The 18,910-nt window shown below is 39.0% G+C and overlaps 3 protein-coding genes across 3 annotated transcripts; all 3 read right to left on the reverse strand.

The window, feature by feature from the left end:
- Positions 1–5,260: 5,260 nt before the first annotated feature.
- On the reverse strand, positions 5,261–6,544 carry LOC133009669 (beta-1,3-galactosyl-O-glycosyl-glycoprotein beta-1,6-N-acetylglucosaminyltransferase 3-like). The gene has a single exon (XM_061077206.1). The coding sequence runs from the start codon at positions 6,542–6,544 to the stop codon at positions 5,261–5,263; it is 1,284 nt and encodes a 427-aa protein (XP_060933189.1).
- A 5,811-nt stretch (positions 6,545–12,355) lies between these two features.
- On the reverse strand, positions 12,356–13,639 carry LOC133009670 (beta-1,3-galactosyl-O-glycosyl-glycoprotein beta-1,6-N-acetylglucosaminyltransferase 3-like). Its single transcript, XM_061077208.1, has 2 exons — positions 12,907–13,639; positions 12,356–12,861 (listed from the first exon to the last, which is right to left on the reverse strand). The coding sequence occupies exons 1-2, from the start codon at positions 13,637–13,639 to the stop codon at positions 12,356–12,358; spliced, it is 1,239 nt and encodes a 412-aa protein (XP_060933191.1).
- Positions 13,640–17,218: 3,579 nt separating this feature from the next.
- On the reverse strand, positions 17,219–18,484 carry LOC133009671 (beta-1,3-galactosyl-O-glycosyl-glycoprotein beta-1,6-N-acetylglucosaminyltransferase 3-like). Its single transcript, XM_061077209.1, has one exon. The coding sequence runs from the start codon at positions 18,482–18,484 to the stop codon at positions 17,219–17,221; it is 1,266 nt and encodes a 421-aa protein (XP_060933192.1).
- Positions 18,485–18,910: the final 426 nt, after the last annotated feature.

Consider the following 18,910-nt stretch of genomic DNA (forward strand, 5'->3'; position numbering starts at 1 on the left):
TTCTGGTTTGGATGTATTTACGATTGATTGAGACAAGTGCTCTCATCCACATCCTGGTCTGCGTCAGTGTCCTGCTCATGGATGAAGCTGTAGCGTTGATAGACTGATCCACCCCCGCTGTGCCCAAATAAAATTGCAACCATGTTTTTTTGAATCTCTTCTTGAAAAACACCAGAGATGTTGGCCATCCAGATGAGTTTAGATTTGTTCAAGAAAATGCTCAATGCACAAGCACCAAGTGTTTCAAATCAACCATGATCTTAAATGCAGAATCTATGGAAACTTTGGAACCACTGGTTCTGCCGACAAGAACCTCTCTTTTTGCTCATGTGAGTTTTTTTATTCACTTACATGAGATATTGTTGATAAAGTGAAGTCTTCTTCTATTTGTCGAGCTCGGTGTACCTACATGAATCTGGTGGTTAGGGTTGGTAGTTTTTTTTATTTATTTTTATAAAAATTTGTATTATTTTTATAATTTTTTGCTTTTAATTGTGTATATTCCTGTCACTCTGAAGGGGGTATGTGCCAAGGAGGGTGTCTGTTGGTTTGTTCATTGGTTTGTAGTTAACTGGCAACAATAATAACAATTATTGGATTACAGACTGTAATTTCTTCTAAATGTGAAAATAAATAAACAAAGTAAAAAAAAAAAGAGAGCAGTTTTACGCTTCTGTCTAGATCATTCAGTTTGCCAACGAGGTCCAACATTACGGTTTGTTTCAGCTTTTATTATTGCATTATTCCTCGCCCAACAGCTCACGTCACACTCTCTTCCTTGTTTACTCTGCTGCCTCAGCTTGCATGGCTCATCGGTCAGCTCCGGTTCAACTTCCACGTTACTCTACTCCAAGTTTACACTCAACCGGCCTTTCAACTGCTGGAGATCACTTGTCTGAGTCCGGCTTTTGAGTCCAAAGTGAAGAGTTGTCATTACACCAAAGGGGGAAGCAGGTGCTCAAGTCAGAGAAGCCTTTAGAAAGTGCTCCAATAAAAAGACTCTTGAATGGAAGGTGACGCAGTACAGTGGAAGGGTCCTAGAAAATATTGTCTAAGCTCAACAAAAAAAAGTTTGCATTGATCTTTTTTGACAACTTATAAAGAAATTACCTTTAACCAACAAATTAGATTGAGTTAGGGCAATGATATTTTCCTCTGCAATCAAAGGTACTTTTAACCACTACTTACTTAAGAATTGTTACAATAAAAACATATTTTTAAGTGGTTTAAAATTAGTTGTTCCAACTACACATTATTGAAAAGTAATTTTAAGGATTTTGTTCTTAATTTGAATAATCATGAACACACATTCTTAAGTTAACAACCATTTGAAAAAACTTATTTGCTCCTGTTATACTTTCTAATGGTAGTTTTATTTTTGCTTTTGAATGTTTTTGCTCATTTTTTGCTTTAAATAAATTCATTCAATCAACAACAAAATTGTTTGCCAATTTACCTGACCTTTTTTACTTTGAACTACAGCCATGTACTTAACACTTTGAACTAAACATATCGTTACATTGTTTTTGAGATTTGTCACTTTGGTTCTGGTTTTCAGTCCATCAAATTCAAGGAACAGCTTCTGAAACACCTGATCCCTCAACCACGATGGTTGCCATCTTGTGTCGAGATACTGGGGTTGACTGCTGATCACCGATGGTGACAATTTTCAAGGCTTGCCTCAAACTCTTGGATATCCTGTAAAGTAAATTAAAATATACCTTAGTGTGTTCAAGATAATGAGATGGATTATTACTGCAGACTTTTTACACTGTCACTCTTAGTGAATTCAGTTGATCAACGGAGTCATTATTTATTATTTTTTCACCCTCAGAAACACACAAGTACCCAATTAGTCAAATTGCCTGAAAAGATTGTAACAACAAACATGAGAAAAAATCTTTTATCAAAAACACAATAATGGTCAGATAACAATTGCTTATTTGACTTTTATCACCCAATTTAAAGAGCATGTTTTGAGACCAAATTGGTCAACTTATAATATGAACTTAATCAAGGTTAATCCAGGAAATTTTCAAGCAGGGACGCTAGGACAAAAGCCAGATATGTCAAAGCTCAAGACATTTGTATATATGTTACATTTTGATTCAGAGTACAATGGTCAAGTTTGGCCATAGATTCAAGGCTCACAGTGGTCCTTCTCTTGAATTCTTCATCTGTAGACGACACAAACAGGAACATTTAATCTTGCAAGTATCTCTTCTGCATTAATTCATACTGCAACACATCATTTTAAGAGGAACAACTTGTTGAGGAATAATTTGTGTGAACTCTGATATACAGTGTTAAAATAAAAGTGGGTCACTGAAGTGGCACACTATCATTGAATGGTATTACATTCCAAATGAAGTAACTCGCTATAGAGGTTACTTGGATCCAAAGACTGCCAGTCAATAAGATAGGCCATTTAAGTAAGTAAGTAATTTTAAAGCATCGCTTGTTTTATCTTGTATTGTAGTTGCCTGCCTCATCCATTACAGGATGTAATGTTTTCAGTTGTATTTACTTTAACCTGGACAGAAAATCCATCACAGTCAACATTAAGCTTCTTTTACATTTTATTTATTTTTTAGTTTTTTTTGTCTTGTTATTTACCATGTAATACTGCAAAGAAGAAAGGGATCATGTGAATTTAATTGACATAAAGTTCATAAATGTATCAAAGATGTTAAGTATGCAGGGGAGGGGACTTAAAATCCTGAACTAAATTGGAAAAAAATATAATTGTCAAGCCAGCTTCATGAAGTTACTATAACTTAAATATTATTACAAAACAATTTCTATACCAATATAGGAATGAGAATCTATATCTTTAATAAAGATACTTATCGGAGTAGGTATTATAATTCGTTTGGCCTCTGAAGACCCTTGTCCTCCTCAGAGACTCTGAAACAATCCACACCCAGCTCCACAGAACCTTTAAGAATAGTGGCGTGGTGTTCTTATGAAATTGATTGATCCGTGGCCGGGCCTTTATACAGCTTGATCTCTCAACTCCAACTTAACCAGCTCCACAGCAGGTTAGCCGTTCAGAACAAGTTACCGTGGTGATTTACCCCCATACGAAGTAAACAACCTGTTCATTCTTCTGTACCACATCCGTAGAGATAATACTATGCTCTCTATTCAGCACTATACATGTTGTGATATAAGGCCAGGTAGAACGCGAAGGCAGAACTGAAATGAGACATTCTGTTTATAGATGTTTAAAGGTAGCTGAGCTCAACTCAGATATGTCTGTGTCGGTCGTACTGTCTGTGACTCCTCTCCGAGGCTTTGTCCAAAATACATTGCGCTTGCGGGGGAGAGACGAGAGGAGCTAGGGCAGCAGGAACAGCCCGCCCTGTGGTACAAATACAAATATTAGCAGAGCAGCTCATCACATCAGAAAATGTGGCAAACAAGTTAATTTCTATATTTCAAGATTATTATTCAACATGTTTTATAACCTTATATAATTAATAAGTGTAAAATAAACATTTAAAATCTAATGTTACATCATTACCGGGGCAGAAAAAAAGCGCAGAATAATGTCCAAGAGTCTTTTTCTTTTCCTAATGAGCTCACTTTATAGTCTTCTATGTGTTAGTCACTGTATATTGAGGTTGGCAATAGTGAGCGAGTGGGTTATTTCGGATCCAGCCAGCGTGTCTGTATGTTTCCTTACCACGTGTCTCAGTCTCACCGTGGCAGCTCTCTCAGCTGCCTTTACTACCAGGTAGAGTAATGCTGTGCTCCATTGCAGCTCGGAGATCTGCCCTCAGAATGACGTCACATCCAAATACACAGAGTTGATAGCGTTCCAGAACAGTTCATAAAAACAATCTACGTGGCATTTCACAGACACTAACACAGCCAAGAAGGATCCATTCACTGAAACCTTTGTCTCTCAGGGATTGGATGAAACACTTAAAGAAATCCTTTTTAAATGGGATGTTCCCCTGAATTGAGAAACAGCTGGAGACTGTACATAAAGATAACATGACAGCTCCCCAAAAGTAAAGCCAAGTCAGACACTCTTGATCCCCCCCTTCTCGCTGGCTACAGTATAGGTCCTAAACCCTGCCTCCTGGAATGTATCACTTTTTGCAGTGTGTTCTGCAAATAATGAAAACTGCATTTCTCTTACAAGGTTTCAGGAGAAGTGAGACTATCATATTGATACAAATTATATAATGGTTTGTATTACCCTGATGTGTTTTATTAGGTTGTTCAGGATGGAAAATGTTAAGACTTTATTTAACTTTAAATGTAATGATCCCTTTCCAGGATGTGATTGTATGAAAAGCGTTTCTGGGAAGTGTAGTAGCCTGTCGTTACTGTGATGATTCATGATCTTAAACCTGTTTGATGTGGTGGCATCCCAGTGACACAAACACCTGATGGTCTGTTGACTCTGTTGGCAGGATCGACCAGGACATGCACGGCAAAGTGGAGAGTGCGGCTGCTGCTGTTCCATAGTGACGATCTCGCTGTTCATTATAATACACAATTGATCAATATTTGTTCCTGCATTTGTTAAAGGAGGAGCTTTGTTCTACACTATTTTCCCACAAGTGTTTATCTTGTGTCAATTCTGTTCGGCAGTGAATATGGTTTGACTGGGAGTAATGTTTGATCTTGCGGGTTCCTACAGGAAAAAGTATTCAGCAATGAAAAGCTAAAAATCTCTTAAGGACAAGCTTTAATGCAAATTACTTGCTCGTTATTTGATGTCAATACTTTAATTATGAATCAAAAAATAGCAGAACTCAATTAATTCATGTTTTGCCAATTTGAGCTTAAAGATTTGTTGCTCTAATAACATTTATGATTTATGTATCATCCATTGAACCACATTGTTTTGGATTTTTTATTCAAAATAGATCTGTAGTGGTAACATAATGAAGATAATCATATAGCAGTACCAAAGCAATACAGTGACCAATTCCTGATTGTGCGTGGCAGGATTTAAGTAATACAAAAACTGAAACCCATTTTTTAACAGTTTTCACAATTCACTGAAATCTTACACAAAGGCATCATAGAAATCCCATAAAAACATCAGCCATGCACATTGTCTATCATATTTAATGCTCAGAACATTCTAAAATTATATAAGTTTAAGTAAAACAATTATTCTTAATGTTGACATCGCATCACAATGGGTAGTATTTTGGAAATTCTACAGGAGCATAATATTTCATACATTTCTTAATGACTATCTTTAATATTATAAATTTTGTATACATCAAAGCCATTACAACATAGTAGAAGATTGACCTTTGAGCAGTGGGTCAAGGCCTGAAGCTCTGAAACGCAATACTGTCTCCAAACATCTGATGGCAATGTCATCAACTTCAGCATCAAACTTATTTGCAAGAAGGTGTTGTTGACTCAGCAGCCACCCGAGGTCACCAGCTCCGTACACACAAACGGCTCGTCTGTAAACACCAGTGCAATGAGGGTACGGATTTCCTTTTTTTACATCACCTGCCAAAAGGCCCCACTTCACCACACGGGCGAGGCTTAGCATGTCTGACAAATCAAACTTGCTGTCGGCAGGCGTCGATCCGGGTACAGAGGGCATCCTCTGTAGAGTGGCCCACAAGTGCTCGTCAGGGCTATATGTGTCCTTCGACCACTCCATGAGTTTCTGAACCTCTGTGTCCTGCATCACGTGCGTCACAAAGGCTCTTGAGACCACAAAGTAGGTACTCCCTGTGAACATCGGGCTGCTAATCGGCGGGGGACTATTCATCTCATCTGTCCTGATGACACTGTCTGTCACATTGTGATGATATTGCCAACGGGCTTTCTTGTAGTCAGGAGGCGGCAGAGTCTCAATACTGTTCCTTCCATTTAGGATTTTGAGTATTTTAACCATCTCTCCATTGGTTTTTATAGGGAAGTCGGTCCCACACGTGTTGAGCAGGTACCTCCACTTTACAGGTGACTTCAACAGATCTGTCATGCAGTTCAGATCTGCTTGCACACGGGACCAGGAGGCATAAATCACCTTTTCTAGTTTTGTAGCTATAAACACATTGGGGAAACAGGCAACAATAGCCTCCACAGCCATCTGAAATTCTTCGGAGGACTTTTGGTCCACGTGCACACAGTAGCTGTTTTGAGGTGCATAAACTGCTCGAAGAAGTCGCTCAAACATTTCAATTTTCTCATGGATCACAATGGAGTAGGCAATGGGAAAGTCATTCTCCTCTTCACTGAGAGGCACTGTAATGAAATCTCTCTTTTTAATGTAAGCTGGACAGTCCTTTGTCACATTAAGGTAGAAATCATCCGAAAGCTTCTCATGCTTTTTCCCAGATGCTAGAAGCTCTTTTAATTTACTCATCTTGCCCTCTGTGTCTCCACTGATGATGGCTAAGCAGATGGGCAGGTCCGTATAGAACTGCTCTGGTATTACAAGATCAGCCGATGACCACCTGCCAGAGCCAGCTTCCCAAAAGACAAATGCAAGGAACATACCCATGAAGATGAAACAAAGGATCCTCAACTTAGGGACCCTGTGACACTCCATGCTTACAGAAGCTGTCTCCTTAGATCACAGATGATGATGTCCTCAGTGCAGGTTATCTGACTGATCAATGTCACTGCCTCGTCAGATAAATTACACCAAACACCTTCAGGTTCTATTTGCTGTAGGTGTGTCTAATAAAGACGACAAAAGATTACAGCAACATAACCAGCTGTCAAGCAGAACTGAGCGCATTATGTGTGCTTTATTTCATTTATATTTGTATGTACAACTAAAAGTACAGATTTTAGTTGTTTAAGTTACATCATCTTTCCACTGTTTCACAAATACCTCTTAAATATCAAGTAAAAAATGAAGCCATGTACACACATACTGTATACACAGATATATGTGTTTATATCTCCTTTCTTCACTCACAAATGCCTCTTCAAAGAATGTGTATTATAAAGACACAGGCACTTTGTAGAATTAACACCAGGAACTCAAGAAGAAACAAAGCACCACATTCTTATCTAAGCATTAACTAAACTACTTTCAATTCACCTGTCAATCTTCGTATTTTTGTGCATTCACAATACATTCCTCACTGTAAGTTCTGGTTTGGATGTATTTACGATTGATTGAGACAAGTGCTCTCATCCACATCCTGGTCTGCGTCAGTGTCCTGCTCATGGATGAAGCTGTAGCGTTGATAGACTGATCCACCCCCGCTGTGCCCAAATAAAATTGCAACCATGTTTTTTTGAATCTCTTCTTGAAAAACACCAGAGATGTTGGCCATCCAGATGAGTTTAGATTTGTTCAAGAAAATGCTCAATGCACAAGCACCAAGTGTTTCAAATCAACCATGATCTTAAATGCAGAATCTATGGAAACTTTGGAACCACTGGTTCTGCCGACAAGAACCTCTCTTTTTGCTCATGTGAGTTTTTTTATTCACTTACATGAGATATTGTTGATAAAGTGAAGTCTTCTTCTATTTGTCGAGCTCGGTGTACCTACATGAATCTGGTGGTTAGGGTTGGTAGTTTTTTTTATTTATTTTTATAAAAATTTGTATTATTTTTATAATTTTTTGCTTTTAATTGTGTATATTCCTGTCACTCTGAAGGGGGTATGTGCCAAGGAGGGTGTCTGTTGGTTTGTTCATTGGTTTGTAGTTAACTGGCTACAATAATAACAATTATTGGATTACAGACTGTAATTTCTTCTAAATGTGAAAATAAATAAACAAAGTAAAAAAAAAAAGAGAGCAGTTTTACGCTCCTGTCTAGATCATTCAGTTTGCCAACGAGGTCCAACATTACGGTTTGTTTCAGCTTTTATTATTGCATTATTCCTCGCCCAACAGCTCACGTCACACTCTCTTCCTTGTTTACTCTGCTGCCTCAGCTTGCATGGCTCATCGGTCAGCTCCGGTTCAACTTCCACGTTACTCTACTCCAAGTTTACACTCAACCGGCCTTTCAACTGCTGGAGATCACTTGTCTGAGTCCGGCTTTTGAGTCCAAAGTGAAGAGTTGTCATTACACCAAAGGGGGAAGCAGGTGCTCAAGTCAGAGAAGCCTTTAGAAAGTGCTCCAATAAAAAGACTCTTGAATGGAAGGTGACGCAGTACAGTGGAAGGGTCCTAGAAAATATTGTCTAAGCTCAACAAAAAAAAGTTTGCATTGATCTTTTTTGACAACTTATAAAGAAATTACCTTTAACCAACAAATTAGATTGAGTTAGGGCAATGATATTTTCCTCTGCAATCAAAGGTACTTTTAACCACTACTTACTTAAGAATTGTTACAATAAAAACATATTTTTAAGTGGTTTAAAATTAGTTGTTCCAACTACACATTATTGAAAAGTAATTTTAAGGATTTTGTTCTTAATTTGAATAATCATGAACACACATTCTTAAGTTAACAACCATTTGAAAAAACTTATTTGCTCCTGTTATACTTTCTAATGGTAGTTTTATTTTTGCTTTTGAATGTTTTTGCTCATTTTTTGCTTTAAATAAATTCATTCAATCAACAACAAAATTGTTTGCCAATTTACCTGACCTTTTTTACTTTGAACTACAGCCATGTACTTAACACTTTGAACTAAACATATCGTTACATTGTTTTTGAGATTTGTCACTTTGGTTCTGGTTTTCAGTCCATCAAATTCAAGGAACAGCTTCTGAAACACCTGATCCCTCAACCACGATGGTTGCCATCTTGTGTCGAGATACTGGGGTTGACTGCTGATCACCGATGGTGACAATTTTCAAGGCTTGCCTCAAACTCTTGGATATCCTGTAAAGTAAATTAAAATATACCTTAGTGTGTTCAAGATAATGAGATGGATTATTACTGCAGACTTTTTACACTGTCACTCTTAGTGAATTCAGTTGATCAACGGAGTCATTATTTATTATTTTTTCACCCTCAGAAACACACAAGTACCCAATTAGTCAAATTGCCTGAAAAGATTGTAACAACAAACATGAGAAAAAATCTTTTATCAAAAACACAATAATGGTCAGATAACAATTGCTTATTTGACTTTTATCACCCAATTTAAAGAGCATGTTTTGAGACCAAATTGGTCAACTTATAATATGAACTTAATCAAGGTTAATCCAGGAAATTTTCAAGCAGGGACGCTAGGACAAAAGCCAGATATGTCAAAGCTCAAGACATTTGTATATATGTTACATTTTGATTCAGAGTACAATGGTCAAGTTTGGCCATAGATTCAAGGCTCACAGTGGTCCTTCTCTTGAATTCTTCATCTGTAGACGACACAAACAGGAACATTTAATCTTGCAAGTATCTCTTCTGCATTAATTCATACTGCAACACATCATTTTAAGAGGAACAACTTGTTGAGGAATAATTTGTGTGAACTCTGATATACAGTGTTAAAATAAAAGTGGGTCACTGAAGTGGCACACTATCATTGAATGGTATTACATTCCAAATGAAGTAACTCGCTATAGAGGTTACTTGGATCCAAAGACTGCCAGTCAATAAGATAGGCCATTTAAGTAAGTAAGTAATTTTAAAGCATCGCTTGTTTTATCTTGTATTGTAGTTGCCTGCCTCATCCATTACAGGATGTAATGTTTTCAGTTGTATTTACTTTAACCTGGACAGAAAATCCATCACAGTCAACATTAAGCTTCTTTTACATTTTATTTATTTTTTAGTTTTTTTTGTCTTGTTATTTACCATGTAATACTGCAAAGAAGAAAAGGATCATGTGAATTTAATTAACATAAAGTTCATAAATGTATCAAAGATGTTAAGTATGCAGGGGAGGGGACTTAAAATCCTGAACTAAATTGGAAAAAAATATAATTGTCAAGCCAGCTTCATGAAGTTACTATAACTTAAATATTATTACAAAACAATTTCTATACCAATATAGGAATGAGAATCTATATCTTTAATAAAGATACTTATCGGAGTAGGTATTATAATTCGTTTGGCCTCTGAAGACCCTTGTCCTCCTCAGAGACTCTGAAACAATCCACACCCAGCTCCACAGAACCTTTAAGAATAGTGGCGTGGTGTTCTTATGAAATTGATTGATCCGTGGCCGGGCCTTTATACAGCTTGATCTCTCAACTCCAACTTAACCAGCTCCACAGCAGGTTAGCCGTTCAGAACAAGTTACCGTGGTGATTTACCCCCATACGAAGTAAACAACCTGTTCATTCTTCTGTACCACATCCGTAGAGATCATACTATGCTCTCTATTCAGCACTATACATGTTGTGATATAAGGCCAGGTAGAACGCGAAGGCAGAACTGAAATGAGACATTCTGTTTATAGATGTTTAAAGGTAGCTGAGCTCAACTCAGATATGTCTGTGTCGGTCGTACTGTCTGTGACTCCTCTCCGAGGCTTTGTCCAAAATACATTGCGCTTGCGGGGGAGAGACGAGAGGAGCTAGGGCAGCAGGAACAGCCCGCCCTGTGGTACAAATACAAATATTAGCAGAGCAGCTCATCACATCAGAAAATGTGGCAAACAAGTTAATTTCTATATTTCAAGATTATTATTCAACATGTTTTATAACCTTATATAATTAATAAGTGTAAAATAAACATTTAAAATCTAATGTTACATCATTACCGGGGCAGAAAAAAAGCGCAGAATAATGTCCAAGAGTCTTTTTCTTTTCCTAATGAGCTCACTTTATAGTCTTCTATGTGTTAGTCACTGTATATTGAGGTTGGCAATAGTGAGCGAGTGGGTTATTTCGGATCCAGCCAGCGTGTCTGTATGTTTCCTTACCACGTGTCTCAGTCTCACCGTGGCAGCTCTCTCAGCTGCCTTTACTACCAGGGAGAGTAATGCTGTGCTCCATTGCAGCTCGGAGATCTGCCCTCAGAATGACGTCACATCCAAATACACAGAGTTGATAGCGTTCCAGAACAGTTCATAAAAACAATCTACGTGGCATTTCACAGACACTAACACAGCCAAGAAGGATCCATTCACTGAAACCTTTGTCTCTCAGGGATTGGATGAAACACTTAAAGAAATCCTTTTTAAATGGGATGTTCCCCTGAATTGAGAAACAGCTGGAGACTGTACATAAAGATAACATGACAGCTCCCCAAAAGTAAAGCCAAGTCAGACACTCTTGATCCCCCCCTTCTCGCTGGCTACAGTATAGGTCCTAAACCCTGCCTCCTGGAATGTATCACTTTTTGCAGTGTGTTCTGCAAATAATGAAAACTGCATTTCTCTTACAAGGTTTCAGGAGAAGTGAGACTATCATATTGATACAAATTATATAATGGTTTGTATTACCCTGATGTGTTTTATTAGGTTGTTCAGGATGGAAAATGTTAAGACTTTATTTAACTTTAAATGTAATGATCCCTTTCCAGGATGTGATTGTATGAAAAGCGTTTCTGGGAAGTGTAGTAGCCTGTCGTTACTGTGATGATTCATGATCTTAAACCTGTTTGATGTGGTGGCATCCCAGTGACACAAACACCTGATGGTCTGTTGACTCTGTTGGCAGGATCGACCAGGACATGCACGGCAAAGTGGAGAGTGCGGCTGCTGCTGTTCCATAGTGACGATCTCGCTGTTCATTATAATACACAATTGATCAATATTTGTTCCTGCATTTGTTAAAGGAGGAGCTTTGTTCTACACTATTTTCCCACAAGTGTTTATCTTGTGTCAATTCTGTTCGGCAGTGAATATGGTTTGACTGGGAGTAATGTTTGATCTTGCGGGTTCCTACAGGAAAAAGTGTTCAGCAATGAAAAGCTAAAAATCTCTTAAGGACAAGCTTTAATGCAAATTACTTGCTCGTTATTTGATGTCAATACTTTAATTATGAATCAAAAAAGAGCAGAACTCAATTAATTCATGTTTTGCCAATTTGAGCTTAAAGACTTGTTGCTCTAATAACATTTATGATTTATGTATCATCCATTGAACCACATTGTTTTGGATTTTTTATTCAAAATAGATCTGTAGTGGTAACATAATGAAGATAATCATATAGCAGTACCAAAGCAATACAGTGACCAATTCCTGATTGTGCGTGGCAGGATTTAAGTAATACAAAAACTGAAACCCATTTTTTAACAGTTTTCACAATTCACTGAAATCTTACACAAAGGCATCATAGAAATCCCATAAAAACATCAGCCATGCACATTGTCTATCATATTTAATGCTCAGAACATTCTAAAATTATATAAGTTTAAGTAAAACAATTATTCTTAATGTTGACATCGCATCACAATGGGTAGTATTTTGGAAATTCTACAGGAGCATAATATTTCATACATTTCTTAATGACTATCTTTAATATTATAAATTTTGTATACATCAAAGCCATTACAACATAGTAGAAGATTGACCTTTGAGCAGTGGGTCAAGGCCTGAAGCTCTGAAACGCAATACTGTCTCCAAACATCTGATGGCAATGTCATCAACTTCAGCATCAAACTTATTTGCAAGAAGGTGTTGTTGACTCAGCAGCCACCCGAGGTCACCAGCTCCGTACACACAAACGGCTCGTCTGTAAACACCAGTGCAATGAGGGTACGGATTTCCTTTTTTCACATCACCTGCCAAAAAGCCCCACTTCACCACACGAGGTAGGCTTAGCATGTCTGACAAATCAAACTTGTTGTCGGCAGGCATCGATCCGGGTACAGAGGGCATCCTCTGTAGAGTGGCCCACAAGTGCTCGTCAGGGCTATATGTGTCCTTCGACCACTCCATGAGTTTCTGAACCTCTGTGTCCTGCATCACGTGCGACACAAAGGCTCTTGAGACCACAATGTAGGTACTCCCTGTGAACATCGGGCTGCTAATCGGCGGGGGACTATTCATCTCACCTGTCCTGATGACACTGTCTGTCACAATGTGATGATGCTGCCAACGGGCTTTCTTGTAGTCAGGGGGCGGCACAGTCTCAATACTGTTCCTTCCATTTAGGATCTTGAGTATTTTAACCATCTCTCCATTGGTTTTTATAGGGAAGTCGGTCCCACAGGTGTTGAGCAGGTACGTCCACTTTACAGGTGACTTCAACAGATCTGTCATGCAGTTCAGATCTGCTTGCACACGGGACCAGGAGGCATAAATCACCTTTTCTAGTTTTGTAGCTATAAACACATTGGGGAAACAGGCAACAATAGCCTCCACAGCCATGTGAAATTCTTCTGAGGACTTTTGGTCCACATGCACACAGTAAATGTTTTGAGGTGCATAAATTGCTCGAAGAAGTCGCTCAAACATTTCAATTTGCTCATGGATCACAATGGAGTAGGCAATGGGAAAGTCATTCTCCTCTTCACTGAGAGGAACTGTAAAGAAATCTCTCTTTTTAATGTAAGCTGGACAGTCCTTTGTCACATTAAGGTAGAAATCCTCCGAAAGCTTCTTATGCTTTTTCCCAGATGCTAGAAGCTCTTTTAATTCACTTATCTTTCCCTCTGTGTCTCCACTGATGATGGCTAAGCAGACGGGCAGGTCCGTATAGAACTGCTCTGGTATTACAAGATCAGCCGATGACCACCTGCCAGAGCCAGCTTCCCAAAAGACAAATGCAAGGAACGTACCCATGAAGATGAAACAAAGGATCCTCAACTTAGGGACCCTGTGACACGCCATCCCTACAGAAACTGTCTCTTCAAATCACAGGTGATGATGTCCTCAGTGCAGGTTATCTGACTGATCAATGTCACTGCCTCGTCAGATAAATGACACCAAACACCTTCAGGTTCTATTGGCTGTAGGTGTGTCTAATGAAGACGACAAAAGATTATGGCAGCATAACCAGCTGTCAAGCTGAACTGAGCGCATGAGGTGGACATTATTTCATATATATTTTTATGTTCAACAAACTGTAAAAAAATAAGGTTGCTTAAGTTACATCATCTTATTTTTGATAAAACACAATCTGATGATTTGTGATTCATCCGAGATTTGTAAGTTGTCAACGCCGCAGTACAACAATGTGCTTTGTCAGTTCCAAATCCTTAAACATCCTTTAGCAAGTTCTGTGGTAGTAAATTGTTCTCTGTTGTTGATCTGGCAAATGCATTTGTCAGTGTTGAAATTGATAAAGACAGCCAATACTGGTTTGCATTTGAGTTCAACAGTAAAAGTTGAACATTAACACGCCTGTGTCAGGGCTATTGTGAATCACCGACCATTTACAACCAGGCACTAAAAGAAAGCTTAAGCTCAGTAGAGATAACACAAGGAAGTGCACTTTTACAATATGTTGACGATTTGATGATTCGTGCTCCAACTAAAGAACAATGTGAAAATGATACTGTGGCTCTCTTAAAACATTGAGCTGCATAAGGCCACAAAGCTAGCCTGAAAAAATTGCAGTTTGTGAGAGAACAAGTTTAATTTTTAAGGCATGTGATCACAGCAGAGGGCAAATCCCTCTCCCATAATAGAGTAACAGTAATTTAAAATATTCTTAAACTGTTACAAAGAAATAAATGATCTGCTTTTATTGCAGATCACTTATTCCTAACTATGCTGTCCTTGAGGAGCCACTCAGCGCAATCGCACACGGGCCTACAAGCATATCCTAAAGTTATATGGACTGATTACACAGAGAAAGCTTTCATTGACTTGAAACTGACCTTACAAACAACCCCGACTTTAGGACTACCCAACCTTGAACGACCTCTCACACAGGCAGTTAACGAGAAGGGGTGCTACATGACATCAGTGCTACTCCCAGACCATGGGGGCAAAAGGAGACCTATGGCATTTTTATCAGCCAAACTTGATCCTGTTGATACAGGCCTCCTTACTTGTCTTAGAGCTGTAGCAGCTTCGGATAAGACTGTCATGGCATCCAAGGATTTAGTAGGATACTCCCCACTCACCTGATCCCAAATGCAATGCCTTGATGCTATCTAAATCATGCTATTCTGTTGGAAATGCCTAGCATCACTTTGAAAAAAAAATGTAATGTTCTAAACGCAGCTACTCTTCTTCCACCAGAAGGAGATGGTGAACAAGACAACTGTGTAGTAACAATAACCAAAGTTTGTTTCCCCAGACCAGACTTACAGGAAACACCATCGCAGAATCCAGACTTTGAACTGTTTGTGGATAGATAAGCGCCTCGCAGTTCATACACAGGAGCAAATCAAGTTGGTTTCTCTGTGCTAACAACACATGATACATTGATTGCATTACCACTCCCTGCTTCTCTGTCTGCACAAGCAGCAGAGATCAAGCTCTCATTGAAGCATGCAAGTTGACTGAAGAGAAAAGGCTCAATATCTACATGTGATCTACATAGACAGAAGATATGCATGTGGTGAAGTACATCATTTTGCACGATTTGGAAACACAGACAAACCCATTGTATATCATGCTCTAGTCGTGTCTCAGATGCTTGATGCTATCCTCTTCCACTGACAGGTTGCAGCTCACACATTTAATAATGACCCAGTATCACAAGGTTATGCCAGAGTGTAAAATAAACATTTAAAATTTAATGTGACATCATTACCAGTGCAGAAAAGCAGCACAGAGTAATGTCCAAAAGTGTTTTTCTTTTCCTGATTAGCTCACTTTATAGTCTTCTATATGGTAGACACTGTATAGTGAAGTAGGCAATAGTGAGCAAGTGGTTGAATTCGGACACAGCCAACGTGTTTGTATGATTCCTCTCCACGTGTCTCAGTCTCAACGTGGCAGATCTCTCAGCTGCCTTTACTACCAGGGAGAGTAATGCTGTGCTCCATTGCAGCTCGGAGATCGGTCCTCGGAATGACGTCACATCCAAATACACAGAGTTGATAGCGTTCCAGTTGCACAGGAACGTTGTTTTTCGTTATCCAGCTACCCATTGTTAGCAAAAACAGTTCATTACAACAATTTACGTGGCCTTTCACAGATACTAACACAGCCAGGAAGGATCCATTTACTGAAACCTTTGTTTCTCAGGGATTGGATGAAACATTTAAAGGAATCCTTTTTAAATGGGATCGTCCCCTGACTTGAGAAACAGCTGCGGACTGTACATAAAGATAACATGACAGCTCCCCAAAGGAAAGCCAAGTCAGACACTCTTGATCCCCCCCTTCTGGCTGGCTACAGTATAGGTCCTAAACCCTGCCTCCTGGAACGTACCACTTATTGGAGTGGTATCTGCAGATACTGAAAACTGCTTTTCTCTTACAAGGTTTCAGGAGAAGTGAGAATATCATATTGATACAAATTATATAATGGTTTGTATTACCCTCATGTGTTTTATTAGGTTGTTCAGGATGGAAAATGTTAAGACTTTATTTAACTTTATCTCGATCTAATTTATTGATTTTGTGTCAAAGAAATATCTCTGGTGAGTCAAATAAAAGATATATTTACAGAAATGTTTTTCTCACAGTGGAAGAACTCACTTTTTAAGGGTGGAAATGTAATGATCCCTTTCCAGGATGTGATTGTATGAAAAGCGTTTCTGGGAAGTGTAGTAGCTTGTCGTTATTGTGATGATTCATGATCTTAAACCTGTTTGATGTGGTGGAATCCCAGTGACGTAGACAACTGATGGTCTGTTAAATCTGTCGGCAGGATCGACCAGGACATGCACGGCAAAGTGGAGAGTGCGGCTGCTGCTGTTCCAGAGTGACGATCTCGCTGTTCATTATAATACACAATTGATCAATATTTGTTCCTGCATTTGTTAAAGGAGGAGCTTTGTTCTACACTATTTCCCCACAAGTGTTTATCTTGTGTCGATTCTGTTCGGCAATGATTATGGTTTGACTGGGAGTAATGTTTGATCGGTGGGGGTGCCTACTGGAAAAAGCGTTCAGCAATAAAAAGCTAAAAATCTCTTAAGGACAAGCTTTAATACAAATTACTTGCACGTTATTTGATGTCAATACTTTAATTATGAATCAAAAAAGAGCAGGACTCAATTAATTCATGTTTTGCCAATTTGAGCTTAAAGACTTGTTGCTCTTATAACATTTATGATTTATGTATCATCCATTGAACCACATTGTTTTGGATTTTTTATTCAAAATAGATCTGTAGTGGTGACATGATGAAGATAATCATATTGCAGTACCAAAGCAATACAGTGACCAATTCCTGATTGTGCGTGGCAGGATTTAAGTAATACAAAAACTGAAACCCATTTTTTAACAGTTTTCACAATTCACTGAAATCCTACACAAAGGCATCATAGAAATCCCATAAAAACAATTAACCTTTTAGCAGTGGGTCAAGGCCTGAAGCTCTGAAATGCAATACTGTCTCCAAACATCTGATGGCAATGTCATCAACTTCAGCATCAAACTTATTTGCAAGAAGGTGTTGTTGACTCAGCAGCCACTGGAGGTCACCAGCTCCATACACACAAACGGCTCGTCTGTAAACACCAGTGCAATGAGGGTACGGATTTCCTTTTCTTACATCACCTGCCAAATAGCTCCACTTCACTACACGAGCGAGGCTTAGCATGTCTGACAAATCAAACTTTCTGTCGGCAGGCGTCGATCCGGGTACAGAGGGCATCCTCTGTAGAGTGGCCCACAAGTGCTTGTCAGGGCTATATGTGTCCTTCGACCACTCCAGGTGTTTCTGAACCTCTGTGTCCTGCATCACGTGCGACACAAAGGCTCTTGAGACCACAAAGTAGGCATTCCCTGTGGACATTGGGCTTCTAATCGGCGGGGGACTTTTCATCTCATCTGTCCTGATGACACTGTCTTTCACAATGTGATGATACTGCCAACAGTCTTTCTTGTAGTCGTTGGCCGCCTCAGTCTCCATACTGTTTTTTCCATTTAGGATCTTGAGTATTTTAACCATCTCTCCATTGGTTTTTATAGGGAAGTCGGTCCCACAGGTGTTGAGCAGGTACCTCCACTTTACAGGTGACTTCAACAGATCTGTCATGCAGTTCAGATCTGCTTGCACACGGGACCAGGAGGCATAAATCACCTTTTCTAGTTTTGTAGCTATAAACACATTGGGGAAACAGGCAACAATAGCCTCCACAGCCATCTGAAATTCTTCGGAGGACTTTTGGTCCACATGCACACAGTAGATGTTTTGAGGTGCATAAACTGCTCGAAGAAGTCGCTCAAACATTTCAATTTTCTCATGGATCACAATGGAGTAGGCAATGGGAAAGTCATTCTCCTCTTCACTGAGAGGCACTGTAATGAAATCTCTCTGTTTAATGTAAGCTGGACAGTCCTTTGTCACATTAAGGTAGAAATCCTCCGAAAACTTCTTCTGCTTTGTCCCAGCTGCTAGAAGCTCTTTTAATTTACTCATCTTGCCCTCTGTGTCTCCACTGATGATGGCTAAGCAGACGGGCAGGTCCGTATAGAAATGCTCTGGTATTACAAGATCAGCCGATGACCACCTGCCAGAGCCAGCTTCCCAAAAGACAAATGCAAGGAACATACCCATGAAGATGAAACAAAGGATCCTCAACTTAGGGACCCTGTGCCTTGCCATCCCTACAGAAGCTGTCTCCTTATATCACAGGTGATGATGTCCTCAGTGCAGGTTATCTGACTGATAGATATCGTTGCCTCGTCACAACTTCAGGTTCTATTTGCTGTAGGTGTGTCTAATGAAGACGACAAAAGATTACGGCAACATAACCGGCTGTCAAGTAGAACTCAGCGCATTACATGGACTTTATTTCATTTGTTGTGCAATAGGAGTAGACTTGACGTTGGCTAATTATTAATAATCATGAAATATGATTATTAAAATAATAAAAGATTATTTATTAAACATAATTAAAAATGATAAGGCCATAACTTATCGTAGAGGGGCACCACCCTGGTTTCCAGGGACCAACGATATCAAGCTATAATTATCAGTCTCATAATGATAAATGTCAAATTAATAATGTCAATATTTTAATATTAACGA

The sequence above is a fragment of the Limanda limanda genome, chromosome 8 (genome assembly GCF_963576545.1).
Source record: "Limanda limanda chromosome 8, fLimLim1.1, whole genome shotgun sequence".
Lineage (NCBI taxonomy): Eukaryota > Metazoa > Chordata > Actinopteri > Pleuronectiformes > Pleuronectidae > Limanda > Limanda limanda.